Genomic DNA, 16,979 nt, shown 5'->3' with positions numbered 1-16,979 from the left:
CTTCAAAACTGGGCACCTCAACCCCCGGGGTCGCCCCAGGGTCACCCCAAACCCCCGGGGTCATCCAGAACTGCTCTGTCCCCTGGCACCTCGGGGTCGAGGCCGTTTTGGGGGGTGCACCAGCACCCGGGTGTCCTCTGGGATGCTCCCCCTGTCCTGAAATACCCACGTGCCTGGCTGAGAGGCAGCTCCCAGTACCAGTGAAACGCCGCTTTGGCAGCCGCGCAGCGCCGTGGCCCCAGCGGGAGGAGCGGTATCGGTACCGGAGGGTCCTCACGCCCGTTGTCCCCGCACTCCTGCCCCTTGGGGCGGCCCTTGCTAACGCAGGACCCCAGCCTGGGGCTGGGGTATTGGGACATCCCACACCGAGCATTCGGCCGGCCCCGGGGTCAGAGCATCAGGGGCGTCACCCGAACACCGGCGGCGTCACCTAAACCCAGGGGACAGGGGCGGAGCGGGGCGGTGCAGCTCCCGAGGGGAACGGGCAGAGCCCGGCAGGGGCTGCCGGTAACCCACCGGGGGCGCTGCTGTGCGCGGTGGGGCCGGCAGGGGGCGCCGTTAACCCACCGGGGCCGCCGTTAACGCACCGGGGGCGGAGCGGCGCCGGTAGGGGCGGGGAGCAGCCCCGGCCCGTCCGGTCTGCCCCGGCCCCGGTAGGGGCAGCGCCCGACGGGAGCTATCGGGTGTGTTCGGCTCTGCTTCCCCCGCTCGGTACCGGGGAACCGGCGCGGGGCACACGGCGGCGGCGATGGACGGCTGGGCGGCGGCATGAGGCGGCGGCGGCGGGGAGCATGGCGGCGGCGGGCGGCGGCGGGGCGCGGCGGGGACTGCTGAAGCGGAAGCCAAACTTCACGTTGCAGGAGCTGGAGGTGCTGATGAGCGAAGTGCTCCGGTACGAGCCGCTGCTCTTCGGCGCCGCCGCCGGTACCGTGAACGCATACGAGAAGCAGAAGATCTGGTGGCGGATCACGCACAAGGTGAACGCCGCCGGCCGCCACCAGCGCGACATCGGCGAGGTGAAGAACCGCTGGCGAGGGCTACGCCGCCGCGCCGGGGACAAGATCAGCCGGCACCGGCTGGAGCGGCAGGGCCCGGCCGGCAGGGCCTCCGCCAGGAACGGGAACACCGGCAGCACCGGCAATAACGGGAGCAACGGGAACGGCACGGCCGAGCCCGGCCCGGGGCCCGCCCCCGTCTGGGGTCCTCGCGGCGCCGCCGGAACCGAGCCTCCGATGCGCAGCGCCCAGGGGTCGGCACAGCACGGTGAGTGAGCGGGGAGAGCCGGGGGACGGGGCAGGGACACGGGTATGCTGGGGCCGAGACAGAAGAGTGGAGAGACGGACATGGAGGACCAGGACACGGACATAAGGGACCGGGACCGGGACTAGGACAGGGAAGAACGGGGCAGGGTCACGGGGATGCTGGGACCGGGAGGCGGGGGGACCGGCCCACAGACACAGGCACTGGGACAGGTGTATGGTGGGACAGGGACATGAAGAACCAGGACACAGACATGGAAAACCGGGGCAGAGACTTGCTGGGGGCCGGGATAGACATGGGGGATGAAAAAGGGGCCACGGATGAGGTAGAATGGGACATGGAAAAATGGGTTTAGGAAGTGGGGGCAAGCGACAGGTACATAGGGACACTGGGATCAGGACAGATGCATGGAGGAAAAGGGTCGAGAGAGACAAGGACCAGGACATGGACATGGACATGGACATGGGAAACCAGGACACAGACACAAGGCCACTGGGACTGGGAGAGGATGGGAGGAACAGGGACACAGGGAACCAGGACCAGGAAGTGAGGGGATCAGGACACAGGAGACCATGACAGTTACATGGAGATACTGTGACCAGGATACAGGGGTCCAGGACACAGACATGTGGGACTGGGCCTGGCATGTAAGAGAAATGAGACTGAAACAGGTCGCTGGGACCAGGGCAGATGCATGCAGGGACACAGGAGACCAGGACCACAGTGTGGGGGATCAGGAAAGGGACACAGCCAGACCAGGACACAAGGGCAGGTGCATGGAGAGATGGGGATGGAGACTCAGGGGACCTGGATCAGCACCTGGAGAACCAGGACACAGGGCATTAGGATAGGGACATGGGGAAGTGGGACAGGGACACAGAGGTACAGGGACATGGATTAACCAGGACACAGAGGACCAGGACAGAAACATAGTTCTGGGACAGGGACACAGGAGACCAGGACCAAGAGCAGGGGACAAGGAGCAAGAAACTGGGAACAGGACAGGTGTGTAGAGGGACCAGGAGAGGGACACATGAGATTAAGGCCAGGACAGGGACACTGGGACCATGCCATGGGGGACCAGGACATGGATACAGGGGACAATGGCAGGGACATGGAGGATTGGGATTGGGATTGGGATTGGGATTGGGATTGGGACAGGGACATGAGGGATATGGGGGCATCCTAAGGCATCACTAGGCCTGGGAGAGATACATGGAGAGACTGGGATGCAGATCCAGGGAAACAGAGCAGGGATGTGAGGGGACTGGGACCAAGATGTGGGAAAAACTGGGGCCAGGACAATGGGACCACTACAGGTGCATGGTGGGACTGGGGCAGGAACAGTGGGGCAGGCAGACAGAGGGAATGTAGAGTCAGGGCAAAGGGATACGAACATGGAGTATTGAGACAGGGACACAGGTGACACGGATGTGGGAGGACCAGGACAGGGACATAGGAGACAGGGGCACCTGGACCAGGACAGAAGGGTACCAGGATCAGGACAAGGATATGGGTGACTGGGATTAGGACAGGGGCAGAAGGCAGGGGGAACTGGGACCTGGACAGGGATAAGAAAGGGCTGGGAACAGGGCAAAAATGAGATGGGATTAAGACAGTGACATGGGGCAGGACCAAGGAGACAAGGAACGTGCCGGTACTGGGACCAGAACAGGGCCATGGGGGTTAGTGGGGTGAGAACTGGGACATGGTGGTACTAGGACCAAACAGGGACGTAGAGGCACCATATTCAATATAGGGATATGTTTGGACTAGGACAGGGATGTAGGGGTACCAGGACTATGCAGGCACATGGGGACACCATATTTAGGGCAGGAGTATGGGAGTACTGGGAGCAGGAGAGGGACAAGGGACACGGCGTGGGGTTCAGCCATCATGAAGGATATGGGACTATGGAGATGATTATATAGATGGAACCTCGACTGGGTGCAGGAGAGGGGATGTGGGAGCACAGGAATGGAGATAAGAGCGTCTGTCACTTGGTCCATGGGGCAGTAGGGACACGGGAGAGCCCTGCAGCTGCCCTGTGCCCCCCGTCCCTCCCACAGGTGTCAAGGAGGAGCCGGTGAAGGAGGAGCCTGTGGAGGTGAAGACTGAGCCCTTCCACGGTGCCGCTGCTGACGGCATTCCCGGCCGGCTGCCCCGCACCGGCATCTGCCCGCCCAGCGAGCTGTGCGAGGGTTGGAGCCGGAGCCCCCCGCGCCCCACACCCTCTGAACTCTCCCTCGGCGATCTAGGCGGGCAGCAGGAGCCGCTGGGCTCCGACTTTCCGAGTCTGCTGTTGGAGCAGGAGGCTGAGCAGCTCAGTCACTGCGGCTCGGGAGAAGCGGGGCCCCCCGGGCCGGCGGGGCTGGACGGGACCCCCGAGTGCCCCCAGCTCAGCCTCGTGCAGTCCAATGAGCGGCTGGTGCAGGAAATGCGGGCGTTCCGCCGGGAATACGCCGAGAGCCGTCGGGAAACCACGGCTGTGTTGCGCGGCATCGCTCAGGCACTGGGCGTGCTCAGTCGCAGCCTGGCCGAAATCCGTGACCTCTACCTCCGGGAGCGGGGGGTCCCCAAATCCTGAGCCTCCCACGCAGCTGGCTGTGTACACACACCCTTACCCCTCCCCCCAGAACCCACCTCGCTTTTTTTATTTTTTTTTAATTATTATTTCTTTTCCTCTCCATCCCACTTCAATAAAACTCAGAGCTGCACCCCCACGGCTCCCCCCACCCCGGGCGCCTCACAGGGTTTTTGGGGATGATGGAATGCAAGGGCCTGGGAGATGGGACAGGGCTTTGTCCTTTCAGGAAGCTCTTTGGCTCTACTCTCCTGGACTGATGGACTCTGGTCCCAAATTTAGCTAGCGATTCTGAGGGGAATGAATCCCACCAGGAACAACCATCAGGGTGACACACCACCCACCCACCCTTCCCAGCTTATTCCTGTCCAGGGGAGGGGACGTGGATAGAGGAATTGTTCATGCACCCACAGTCCCAATCCCGGCGCTGAATTTGCTGTTTTCTCACCCGAAAGATTCCAGGGGTGGTTTCACATCCCCGTTTTGAGTGAGAGGGGCTAGGTGGGCGGCAGCACTCCAGGCTGGCTCATCCAAGCGGCTGATTTGGTGGGAATTACCTATCCCAACACAATTTTGAGATGGAGAAGTCTCGAGAGCAGAAGGGAAAGGAATTTATGTTCCCCCCATTTTACAGTTCGCGAGAAGGGGTTGAGGGCATTGCCCTTCCCTTCTTTGCCCATTAGAGTCACCGATACAACACCAGGCTATGGGCACAAGACGTGGTTTAATGCCAACCCCGGGGGAAAGAAGAGCCGGGGTGAATCCGGGGTGGGTGTGCAGGGAGACAGAGGTGCACAGCCCTCGGGGGACCCCCCCCCCTCCCTCCTCCGGGGACCCCCCCGCGAGTGCTCGGGGCCACTGGCACCCAGAGCTAGGGGAGAAGGCACCCACAAAGGGCCCAGTGTGCAGCACAAGGGCTGCCCTGTTCTGCTGGCACCGGATCACCCCAGGGTGGCTGGGAAGAGCCGGATCCAGCGCCGGCTGGGGCAGCCCCCCAGCGCCAGGGGGGTTTCCTGGGGTCCCCAGCCTGGTCCCGCTGGCCGGCGGCGGGTGCAGGGGTCCCCGCGGGGGCTTATGCTCCAGGGTAGCTGGGCTGTGCCGGGACGTAGGGTGGTGGTGGTGCTGCGGGGAGAGCAGATGGAGTGTCACCAGGCCCCCCGGGAAATAGGGAGGGTCCCCGTTCCCCCTTGGTGCTCACCTGTGGGGTAGTAGACAGGGGGGCCGGAGGGGTACATGGGGTACTGGGCGGCGGGGCCGGGCGGGGGGTACATGGCCATGGGGGTGAAGCCAGGCTGGGGAGGCGTAGGGCCGGCTTTGGGGTCCACGGGGACGGGAGCTGGAGGAGCTGCAGGGGGATAGCTGGACAGGGGGATTTCCGGGCCTGCAGGAGAGATTGGGGAGATCTGCAGCACCCCGCAAGAGAGACAGGGACACTGCCTAAGGGTGGCAGTGGCCCTCAGGGTGGGCGCCGGGGTATTATCCACAGCCCAGTGCCCAATTTTCCTTCTGCATCCCTTCAGGTCCCACCACCTCACCCACAACCCCTCCACCCTGTACCTCAGGACCTCTCCTGCTGCCCCATCCCTGCACCCTACCCCTCCTCCTACACCTCCATCCCTGCAGTCCAACCCCCCACCCTCCTGATTCCCCCCTGCATTCCAACAGCCCCCCCATCTCCTTGCCTCCCCCACTACCCCCCACCCACTCCTACAGGACTCTTGTGCTCCCTCTCATCCCTTCAGCTTCCCATTGCACCTCAACACCCCTGCACGTCTCCAGCCCACCCCAGACCCCTTCACCCTGTACCTGCATGATCCTGCAAACTCCCATCCCTGCAGCTTCCCCCTTTCCACCTCCAGACCTCCCGACATTCCTTGAGGCCCCCTCAAAATCCCACCATTCTCTGCCTCAGGAATCCTCCTGCAGCCCCCCATCCCTGCTGCCCAACCCCCACACGCCAATCCCCCCCTGCATTCCTCCAGGCCCCCCCCTCCAAGTCTCTTCCCAAACCCCTCCACTCTCTACCTACAGGACCCTCCTGCACGTCCCATCCCCTATAGCCCACCCACACACACACCAATTCCTCCATTCAGGAGGCCTCCATCCAGGCTCCCCCAATCCCCCACCCTGCACCTACAGCACTGTCATGTACCAAGCCTCCTCTTGCACCCCCACCCGTGCATCCCCCATCCATGCATCCCCTGTTCATGCACCCTCCCACTCCCCCAGTGTCATCTTAACCTTGCACCTCCTTACCTGCAGGATCCTCTTGACTCCCTCCTCCTGCTCACCCCTATCCCTGCATCCCCCATCCCTACACACTCCCACCAGACCCCCATTCCCCCTGAATTCCTCTAGGCCCCCTCAACCCCGCTCCACCCTCTTTTGCTACAGGACCTTTCTGCACCCCCTCCTCTTCCTCCCATCCCCGCCCCCCAACCCCGCACCTTGCAGGGGGGTGCGGGAGTGCTGCCGGCGCTGGTACAAGTAGCAGCAGGAGCACATGAAGCAGCAGACGATGGTGGTGACGATGGCGATGAAAAGCACCACGGCTGAGGCGATGCCCGCGATGGTCTTAGGGCTGTGGGACCCCCAGGTGTGGAAGAAGGGCCTGGAGGGCACCGGGGCACACACCCCCTGCCAGCACCCACTGATACTGCCCACTGCCCCATGCCCAGCACCCAGTGACAACGTCCAGTACCACTGCCCAGCACCCAGTGACACTGCCCAGTGCCCAGAACCAATTCCCAGTGACACTGCCCAGCACTATCAGCACCCAGTACCAGTAAACACTGCCCAGCACCCAGTAGCATTGCCCACACCATAGCAGTGCCCAGTACCCGGTGCCAATGCCCTGTACCAGTGCCCACTGGCCAGTCAACAGCAATCAGTAGCAGTAACCAGTGCCCAGCACTGCCCAGCACCCAGCACAAGTTTTCAGTACTAGCATCCAGCACCCAGTGACAACACCCAGTACCAGTGACCAATCCACAGCATCCACCCCACAATGTGCAGTGCCCAGTATCAGTGCACAGCATCCAGTGCCCAGTACCAGTGTCCAGCACCCAAAACCCAATACTAGCACCCAGTACCAATGCCCAGAGCCCAGTACCCAGTACCAGTACCCAGTGCACAGCACTCAGTAGCAGTGCCCAGCACCCACTGCAAAGCACCAATACCCAGGACCAGTGCCCAGAGCCCAATAGTACCAGTATTCAACACCCAGCACCACTGCCCAACACTCAGAGCCCAGCACCCAGTGTTAGTGCCCAGCACCCAGAACCAACAGCCTGGCAACCCAGTAGCACTGCCCAGTACCACTCCCCACAACCAGTGCACAGCACCTGCATTCAACACCCAGTGCCCCCGCCAAGTACCAGTGCACAGCATCCAGCACCCAGTGCCACTGCTCAGTACCAATATCCAACCCCCAGTACCACTGGCCAGCATTCAGTACCAGTGCCCAGCACCGAATACCAGTGCAGAGCATTCAGCATCCAGTACCCAATGCCCAATACCCACTACAAGGGCCCAGCTACCACTGCCCAGAACCTAATACCAGTGCCCAGCACCAGTGCACCACCGCCTAGTGCATAGCACACAATGATCAGCACCCAGTACTAGTGCCCAGCACCCAGGCCGCCCAGGAGAGTCTCCAGCCCCATCAGCCCTGGCTGTGGCACCTGAAGGCAAGGCAGTGGCGCTGCTGGCGCTCGGTGAGCAGGCGCAGAGGGTCTCGGCAGCAGTACCGCTGGTGGCACGTGCCGCAGCAGAAGGTGAAGAACTCGCAGTCGAAGCCAGGGTGCCATGACCCGTTTCTGTCCACGTACCACAGGCAGTCTTCACCCCCGGCCACTGTGGACAGCCGCCCATCACCAGGGCGTTGGAGCACCTGGCCATCACCACCCTCAGGGACATCAGCTGCACCCCATGCCCTTCATTCCCCACACGAGCACAGCCTATACCCCACTATGTTCTATTCCCTTGAACGCCGGTCCATCCTGCCCCATGGACCCCCAAAGTGTGCCCCTATACATCCCCAAATACCCTGCTCCTTCCTATTCCCCTGTCCTTCATACCCAGCCCCACATCCCCCATACGCTGCTCCATCCTGCCCCATGGACTGACAGGCTGTGCCCCTATGTATCACCAAACCCCTGCTCTGCTCCATCCTGCCCCATATCCCTTAAAACCCTGCTCCATCCTGCCCCTGTGTACCCCCATATCCTGCTCAATCCCTCTCACTTCCAAACCCTGCCCCTATGTACCCCCATATCCTGTTCCATCCAGCCCTACACCCTTCCAGACCCCCTCCATCCCGCCCAGCTCTCCGACCCCTCCAGATCCCCCCCAGCTTCCCCTCCTTCCGAGTGTTCCAGTGACACTTCCCGCGCTATTTCTGTCCGGAGCCAGCTGTCTTCCCAGAAATAGCCGCGGGCCGAGGCCCGGGGGCGGCCGGAGGCTCCTGGGCAGCGGGAGGGGAGCCACGGAAATGGGTTTTGCGGGAGTCTCCAACACCCCAAAATGAGACCACGGCAGCTCAGGGACAAGTGGGGAAACTGAGACAGGGGGATCGTGCATGGGAAGCCCCCAGATTCCCCGGGGCTGGGCATCCCGGCTCGGTTAGCCACCAGCTCCGTGCCTGCTGTTCCCGGGGGTCAGCGGCTACCGGGAACACCCCGAAAGCGGCAAATGGGAGAGAGGTTTGGGGGGATGGACACAATGCCCAGGGGGACACTGCTGCAAGAAACCCCCGGTCGAAGGGGCCATGTGTAGCACACGACTCAGTACGGCTGGTGGTACCAAGTCCCACCCAGCGGGATGCCCGTGTGGCACTGGTGGCACCGTGTCCAGTCGCAGGGTGGCACTGGATCCCACGGCCCTCCCTGGTCCCCGTTATGTCTCTTACCCATCGAGGCGGCCACGGCCACCAGCAGGGTCCCAGCCAGGGGCCAGCCGCTCCCGGGGCCGCCGGGCCCCATCCCGGGACCGGGCCCGGTGTCCCCGCTCAGCGCTGCCCGGGACAGGCGGCACCGGGACCGGGGCCGCTCCCGTGGCCGCTCCTGGTGCCGTCCGGTGCCGGTGTCGCGGGGCCGCTCGTTCTGCCGGTGTCTCCCGGCGCCGGTGCGGGGCCGGCGCAGGCCCGCAGTGACGCCGCAGACCGGCGGCGCTCGGTTGCTGCCCGGTTTCCCCCCCCCTCCCGTCCCCCCAGCGCCGCCTCCCGCCGCAGCCACCGGTCCCCGCCCGCCCCCACCGGGAGGAGCAGCGCCGCCGGCCCCGGGTACTGGCTGGGTCGGGCAGGGATGCGGCGACCGGAGTGGCTTCTCTGGCACTGCCCCCCTCTACCACTGTACCCACCCCCCCGCAACCCTTATTTCCCCTCTTCCTGCACCCCATCCTTTCGCTCGTCCTTGCACCACTCCCTGCACCTCCCCCACACCTCATCCCCTACATCTAATCCCTTCCTTACCCCCTGCTCCCCATAATTTCCCCTCCCAGCACCTCTTCTCCCACCTCACCCACCCCTGTACTCCTTGTTTGCCTGCCCTGCACCCCATCCCTTCCCTGGACTCCATCACTTTGGTTCACAGCACCCTTTCTCCAACCCCATCCTTTCCCTGAACACCTTATTTCCCTCCCCCTGCACCCCATCCCTTCACCCATCCTTGCACCCCTCCCCTGCACCTTGCACCCTCCTGCACCTCAACCCTGCACTCCGCACCTCCATTCCATTCTTCCCTTCTAATCCTTGCCCCTTTCCCAGCCTGGGTCACTGGGTGCCAGGGGTGCACAGCTGGATCTGGGGCACCCTCTTGGCACTAGGATCACCCCATTACTGCCCCAAGCACAGCCAGACCCCAATTCTGCGAAGTCCCATCCTGATAATACCAGCCGGACCCAGGGATGGGGGACCTCATAGGGGACATGGAGGTGACACATCCTGAGAGTGACATATCCCAAAAACCACCTTTATTAGAGACCAGAACCTCAAATTCAGGGTCGTGGTGACAAGGTCACCATAAGTACTGGGGTCACAGTTTCCCTGTCAGCATTGCCAGTGAGGGAATCCAGGGTGGGGGCCAGCCCCTGCCACCCCGCTGTGGGTCCCTCCCGTGCCCCCACGCCGAGATGGACAGGCATGAGACGTCCCCGCCGCCCCTGGGCCAGCCAGGATGTGCCCCCGCCCCGGGGCTGGAGGTGTGGGCACTCACACTTGTGTGACAACCTCGCCGTTCTCAGGCATATAGACCTGCACAGGCACGCCAGCTGCTGAGCGTTGCAGCACCTGCACCGGGGGACCCTGCGGGGACAAAGATGCTGTGGGTGTTAGCACCCCACCTTGTTTGGGGGGGCACATCTCAGCACCTGGGTTTGGGCTGGGGGAGTTGTGGGGGCATGGCCACAGGTCCCCACTTGCCCAGCATGTGTCCCAGCTGAGCCATGGGTGCATTTGTCGCAGAGAGATGCCCAGGTGGAGAGGGAAAGCTGGCCACTGAAGTGTCTGCAGGGATCCTTCCCCACTCAAGGCTACCCCAGTGCTGCCCCAGGGACCCACATGGATCCCTGAAGTCGTGGTCTTTCCCATGGGACTCTTGTGGGACCTGAGTCTTGCCTCAGTAACCCCCTTAAAGTTCTGGTCTTTCCCGTGGGACCCTAGTTCTGTCACAGGAACCCCCGAGGGGCCTGGTCTTGCCCTTGGTCTTGCCTACTTTCAAGAGAAAGTAGAGGCCTACATGGAACCCCAGTCCTGCTCCAGAGGCTTCTGGTTCTGCCCCTGGGACCCACGTGGGACTCTAAACCTGCCCATGGGACCCTCAGCAGGTCCTCATCCTGCCCTGAAGGACTTTAAAGATCTTACTTCTGTTCCCAAGAACGGAAGACCCTGGTCCTGGCCGTTGAACCTCCTCAATAACCCAGTCCTGCCCCAGGGACTCCTCTGGGACCCAAATTCTTCCCCTGTGATTCCCTCAGGATCCTCATCTTCCCACAGGGACCCACTCAGGATCCTGGTCTTGCCCCAGGGACCATCAGAGACCCTCCAGACTCAACTTATGGGACCTTGGACCTGCTCAGAGGGTCCAGATCCTACCCCAAAGGATCTTAAAAGGACCTTGATCCTCTCCTCAGGACCCTCCTGGTCATGCCCCAGGGTCCTTTCTGGGATCCCAGTCCTGCCCCAACAACCCTCATAAGACCCCATGGACCCCCTCAGGTCCTGCTCTAGAAATCCTCATGGGACTCCACCAGAACCACGAGTCCTTACACTACCTCAGAGTAATAACTCATGTCACCTGCAGGATGGCACCCAGGGGGTCCCCCTTCTCCCACATGACCACTCCCAGCGAGACCCCGTGTCCTACCTGAACCAGTGATAGGACTCCATGAGCAATGGGCACATCCCTGGTGGTCCCACCATGGGTTCTCTGGAAAGCCCCTTGCCGGTCGAGGGAGTGGGGCCGGGCACCCCTCAGCCGGGCACGTTGGTGCCATGACTTGAGCTCCTCTGTGACGGTGGCCTTGGAGAGCCCCCGGGCCCCAGTGGGTGCGTAGTCTTTGAGCGAGGGTGTGCGCACAATGCGGCTGCGGGAGGGCACCAGGCGTTGGTATCGCAGTGGGGCCAGATCCTGCTCGTACAGGAAAGTCAGCGGGCCAGCAGGCGGCAGGAGCTGGAAGGCACCTCGGGGGTAGTACCCAGGCTCAGCAAGAGACAGCGGAACTGTAAAGGACATGTCAGGGCTGCTGCTGCCTGGGGAGGTGGCGTGGGAGATGCTGGAGAGGTCGGAGATGCTGTCATCGGAGCCGGAGCGGCATGCAGGGCTGCGGGTCGGGATGCAGGAGGTGGGCACAGTGACTGTGTAGTAGGTGGGGCGCCGGCGGGGTGCGGTGCTGCGGCCCCGTGGCTCAGCTGGCTGCCAGCATGGGTCCGCCCTGCAGGCAAGACATTGGGGCTGAAGGAGGACCCTTCCCCTCATCCCAAAGCCAGGGCAACCACTGGGAAAGGTGCACCCATGGGTGTGGGGTGTAGCCGCCTCGTGGGGAGACTAGCCTCTTCCCATGGGATTAGCTCCAGCTTCCCTGGAAGAAGGGCTGACCTCCATCATCTCCATAGCGTTACTTCCATCCTCTCCATGAGATTATTTCCAACCTCCTCCCAATGGATTTCTGTCCATCCTCCCAACAGGGTTTTCTCCCATATCCCCATAGGATTATCTTCATCCTGTCTCTGGGATTATCTCCATCCTCCCCATAATATTGTCTCCATCCTCCCAATGACTGAACTCCACCATCTCCATGGGGTTAGTTCCATCCCCTCCCAATGGGACTATGTCTGTCCTCCCCATAAGATTTTCTCCATACTCCCCATAGAGTTAAATCCACACTTCCCTTAGTGTTCTCTCCATTATCTTCTCCATGGGATTATCTCCATCCTCCTGCTCATGGGTTTAGCTCCATCATCTCCATGAGGTTCTCTTCATCCTCTCCCACAGGATTACTCCCATCCTCCTTCCCACAGGGTTAGCTCCATCTTACTGCCAATGGAACTATCTCCATCTTTACTATGGGATTATTTCCAACATCCTCCCCATGAACTCAGCTCCATCATCTTCACAAAGTTATTCCCATCCTCCTTCCTGTGGATTGAGCTCCATCCTCCACATGGGATTACCTCCATACTCCCTTGTGGAAGCCTTTGTCTATCCTCCCCATGCTCAGGACGTACCTCAGAGGCTGGGTCTGTCCCTGCTGTCCCGATGGCTCTGGGGTGCTGGGAGCACTGGAACTCGCTTGACGGCACAGCACCAGGGTCCGGATGGGGATGAACCGGTACGGGAGGTCCCCTGTCCTGGACACTGGGGAGCCTGCCGATTCAGGGCTGCTGGGGGCCAAGGAGCTGGCAGGGGCAGCCATTAGGGATCCAAGACAGCATTGGGAGCTCTGGGTTTCCCCATCCTCAGGGTCAATGCTGGGATTTTTGGCCCTCTCATGGGGTCTGTCCAGGCTGGTCTCCTGCCAGGGATTGGCGGGGGATTTCAGAAGTCCTGACTCCTTCTCCTCCTCCTTGGTGGAGTCCTTGGGAGATGGGGACCTCCGTGGGGTGGCACGTCCTGGTGGTCGTGTGTTCTCTGCAAGAGAGATGGAGGGTTGGGATGGAGGGGACAGGAAGAGTGAGTTGGGATGGAGGGGACAGATTGACGGCTGGCAAGGAAGGGAGATCTGGGGGCTTGGAAAGGAAGGGACACACAGGGAAATGGCATGGAGGGGACACATGGAAGTGGAATGGGATGGAGGGGACACAGGGAGAGTAGGGATAGAGGGGACACAGGAAGGGCTGGAATGGAGGGAACATACCAGGGGTCCCCCCTAGTCCCCACAGCCCCCTCACCCTCGTCCAACAGGCTGGTGTCAGACACGGAGCTCTCATCAGAGGCACTGAGCTCTGTGGGGCAGGGCCCTGCGAGAACAGAGCCAGGGCCGCCTCCAGGTGCCAAAGCGCTCCCACAGCCCCGCCACCACCCAGCGCGTCCCCTCGGGCTTCCGCTCCCCTCTCCCACGCCACCTGTCCCAACACGCTCCGGGACGGCAGCGGTACCGGCCAGGCCGGCTCTACCGAGCCGCGTGCAGCTCCCAGCCTGCCCAGGATGGGCAGGCTGGGGGCACCAACAGGGAAAGAGACGCCCTCACCATGGTCCTGGTCCTTGGAGAGGACAGGGACGGAGGAAAGAAGAGAATTTGGACCCCCCCTGGGATGGGGACATGGCAGCTGGGCCATGTCCTGCCCCCCTTTGTTTGCGGGTGCTAAGGATGGGTGATTGGAGATAGTTAATGGGGTGCAAGTGGCAAGGGTGAAGTATTGGGGTACATTCAAGGGGGTGCAATCAATGGAGGTGAAGTACTGGAGTGGATTCAGTGGGGTACCACTGGGGATGGTTTATCGGGGTTCATGCACCATGGATGAAGTTTTGGGGTGTGTTCAAGGGGATACATACACAAGAGGTGGTGTGTTGGGGAACATGCACTGGGGACAAAGTTTTGGGGTGCACTCACAAGGATATAACCATCAAAGATGAAATACTGGGCTACCTTCAAAAGGGTGAATTGACAGTGAAAGCATATCGAGGTGCATGTACCAGGCCTTCCAGGGGGCATCCAAGGGGTATATTCAGGAATATTCAGGGAATTGGGGTGCATACACTAGGGATGGTATGTTGGAGGGCATTTTGGGGGGGGGGTGCATCCATTGGGGGTGTAGAACTGGGTTGTATTCACAGGGGATGGAAAGCTGAGGTGCATCCAGGGGATGTATTCACCAGGAATGCAAAATTGGGGTGCATCCAGGGAGGTGCATTCACCAGGGATGGGAACTGGGGTGCAGGCATTGTGGATGGCATACTGGGGTGCATCCAGAGGGGTGCATGCACTTCAGATGAAGGACTGGGCTACGACCAGTGGGGTGCATTCACAGGGAATGTGGAATTCAGGTGCATTCCCCACGGACACCAAACCAAGCAACGCCCCATTCTGCCTCCCTGCTCTCCAGCGTCCCCCCACCATCTGAGGAGCTTGGGGAGCTCACCCTCGGCAGTACTGGTGTCCCGCTGCCCTGCCAGGAGCCGCCGCTGGCTCAGGACCTGCTCCAGGTCCCGCAGCTTCTGCTCCTCGCGGAGCGCCGCCGTCTGCCGTCTCTTCCGCACCTGCCGGCCAATGTTCTCCTCGTGGCAGAGCCGGCGGGAGGCCTCGGCAATCCGCAGCTGCAATGCTCGCTCCCGTTCCAGAGGGTCCTGGGGGCAGGGAACACGCTCAGAAAAACGCTGACACCCTCAAGCCCCTCATCGTGCTTAACAACCCAACATCACCCACAGCATTTGGGAACCCAATCCCTCCCAGCATCTCATCTGGGACCCCAACACCCAGCACCACTCTTAGAATTCAACACCCACCCATCATGTTCAGGACCCCACCACTACCCATAACATTTGAAACCCACCTCCTCCCATAATTCTGGCAACCCGATATACCTGGGATTCCCCACACTCATCATACTGGCACCCCAACACCATACATTATGTGTAGGACCCCATGATAACCTCTTTAACTCAACACCCCAACAATACCCGTAATGCCTGGAACCCTACCTTGTCCCATCTCCTGGGCACCCCAACACCAAACATGGCATTCAGAACCCAAAGACCTCCCTTCACTGGCACATCTCAGCACCCCAACACCATCCATCCATCATGCTTGAAAGCACCCCCCTGACCCTCCTACAGCACCTGGCACCCAACTACCACCCATGGGATGAGGATAGCAACATTTCCAGGTGACCCTCAGGCAGCTTCCACAGGGGAGGGAAGTGGATGGGATGGCATGGCATGGGTTCCCACCATCTTTGCACCCCAGGGACTGCCTCACCACCCCATGAAGAACGATGATCTCATCCAGCTTGAAGGCAGCCCCGATCCTGCGATAGACTTTGGGGGGCTTCTCGCCAGCTTTCAGGGGGTACTCACAGGGTAGGGTCCCCGTGAGCTCCTGAGGACAGCACAGGGACAGTGAGCAGAGCCATGGCATCATGTGAGGGTGAGCAGGGGGTCCTCGTGCTCCACTCACCGCCTCTCGCAGGCACAGCCGCCGCAGCTCCTGGATGCAGCTATCGAGCCGGGCCTCCAGCACCTGCTGCTGCCGCCGCCCCGCCTGCACCCGCTCCTTTGGTGGGGACACCGGGCTGTCAGGGCCTGGAACAGACACATGGACCTCTGGAGGGATGGGAACACCCAGGTACCACCCCCTGCCACCCCACAGCCTCCCTGCCTTAGTTTCCCTCCACCGCAAGGGGAGGAAAAAGCAGCCATGACCCTCCCAGCAGCACCCAGGGGTACTCCAGGCTCCCCAAAGCAGCTGTGCCTCCCTTCCCCCCAGCAGCATCCGTGGGTGTACTGACTCCCCTGGAACACCTGTTTTCCCCACCCAGCAGCACCCGTTGTTGTTCCAATACCTCCAGGGTATCCAGGAACCCCTCCCCCAACAGCAGCCATGGGTCCTCCAATCCCCCAGGGTAAGCATGAAATTCCTCCAGCAGCACCATGGGTGCTTCAACACCCTCGGGACATGTGTGACGTCCCTACTGGGGGGTGCGGGGGGGGGACACAGGAGAAAGGTTTCAGTCTGACTCAGCCATCCCAAGCCAAACACGTCTGAGTCAAATCCTGTCCAGAGCACCCCCCACTACACTTGGGGTGCCTCCCCAAACGCAGGGGAAGCCTCCATTCCTCCACCCCTTCATTTCCCCAAAGCTTTCTCCAGGCAGTTCATGTGTCCCCAGCGTGTCCGGACGCACTGAAGTGCTCTGTTCTCTGCCTGGGAAGGAGGGGCACGCCCATCAGCGCACCCATGGGCGACAGGGGCACCCCAAAACCTCCCTCACCCCCAAACCCCCTTCTCACCCGAGTGTAGCATGATCCCGCTGTCCATGTCACTTGCCTCGCCCATGCCGAGCCGGGACCCTGCGGGCAACAGCGGGGACACAGCTCGTCCCCACGCCCCCAGCCAGTCTGCACCCATGGGAGCCAACCACCCTGCACCCCCAAAATCTCTCAAGTTACCCCGGGCGTGCCGCGATGAGGGCGGAGGGCAGGCGAGGCTATGTTAGCTTTGCCTTCTTGTAGTTCCTACCATAAATAAAGGGTGCGGACAGCGCGAGGCGGGGGAAGGGTGACACCCTTGAAGGGGTCAAAGGTGGTCGGGGTGCAGTGGGGCGGGAGGGACCGGGCGGCCCCTCGCTTCCGCCCCAGCTGGTTTCGCTGGGCACTTCTCCCAGTTTTCCCTTCTTTTCCGTCTGGGCGGGCGGCAGATCCTGGGGTCGGAGCGACCGCAGGCCTGGGAAAAGGGGGTCCCCAGCACCCCAAGACTCCCAAATTCTTGGGGAGCGAGTGAAAGGGGGGCAGTGGGCCGGGGGCAGGGGGTTCACGCCGCTTTTCCAGCGCCGTCACCCGGCCGTGCCTCAGTTTCCCCACCCGCTTCACGTCGCGCTTGGCTGCCAGAGGCAGGGCGGAGGTCCCGGGGGTTCTGGCGGGGTGCGAGAATCCCTTACCTGAGCCCGCCGACGCTGCCGGCTCTGGTGCGCCGAGGTACGAAC

The 16,979-nt window shown here is 61.8% G+C and overlaps 3 protein-coding genes across 5 annotated transcripts; 1 reads left to right on the top strand and 2 right to left on the bottom strand.

Moving 5' to 3' along the window:
- The first annotated feature begins 606 nt into the window (after positions 1–606).
- Positions 607–3,977, top strand: LOC106862759 (uncharacterized). Its single transcript, XM_088180272.1, has 2 exons — positions 607–1,263; positions 3,330–3,977. Exons 1-2 carry the CDS (start codon positions 792–794, stop codon positions 3,845–3,847), a joined length of 990 nt encoding a protein of 329 aa, XP_088036398.1. The 5' UTR covers positions 607–791; the 3' UTR covers positions 3,848–3,977.
- A 572-nt stretch (positions 3,978–4,549) lies between these two features.
- On the bottom strand, positions 4,550–9,022 carry SHISA4 (shisa family member 4). Of its 2 annotated transcripts, XM_014891984.2 has the most exons (5): positions 8,754–9,022; positions 7,528–7,699; positions 6,292–6,425; positions 5,043–5,225; positions 4,550–4,966 (listed from the first exon to the last, which is right to left on the bottom strand). In XM_014891984.2, exons 1-5 carry the CDS (start codon positions 8,824–8,826, stop codon positions 4,917–4,919), a joined length of 612 nt encoding a protein of 203 aa, XP_014747470.2. In that variant the 5' UTR covers positions 8,827–9,022; the 3' UTR covers positions 4,550–4,916. The 2 variants fall into 2 exon arrangements, with proteins under 2 accessions (XP_014747470.2, XP_088036397.1); XM_088180271.1 differs by having other exon boundaries at positions 4,879–5,225; positions 8,754–8,890.
- Positions 9,023–9,797: 775 nt separating this feature from the next.
- INAVA (innate immunity activator) lies at positions 9,798–16,979 on the bottom strand. Of its 2 annotated transcripts, XR_015808777.1 has the most exons (9): positions 16,935–16,979; positions 16,288–16,347; positions 15,455–15,579; positions 15,257–15,376; positions 14,421–14,625; positions 12,567–12,969; positions 11,523–11,773; positions 11,206–11,425; positions 9,798–10,145 (listed from the first exon to the last, which is right to left on the bottom strand). XR_015808777.1 is itself a non-coding variant. In XM_088180589.1 (8 exons), the coding sequence occupies exons 2-8, from the start codon at positions 16,331–16,333 to the stop codon at positions 10,053–10,055; spliced, it is 1,560 nt and encodes a 519-aa protein (XP_088036715.1). In that variant the 5' UTR covers positions 16,334–16,347; positions 16,935–16,978; the 3' UTR covers positions 9,798–10,052. The 2 variants fall into 2 exon arrangements, 1 of the variants encoding a protein (XP_088036715.1); XM_088180589.1 differs by having other exon boundaries at positions 11,206–11,773; positions 16,935–16,978.

This window comes from Sturnus vulgaris, chromosome 29 (genome assembly GCF_052056855.1).
Source record: "Sturnus vulgaris isolate bStuVul1 chromosome 29, bStuVul1.hap1, whole genome shotgun sequence".
Taxonomy (NCBI): domain Eukaryota; kingdom Metazoa; phylum Chordata; class Aves; order Passeriformes; family Sturnidae; genus Sturnus; species Sturnus vulgaris.
This window is presented reverse-complemented; position numbering and strand designations above follow the sequence as displayed.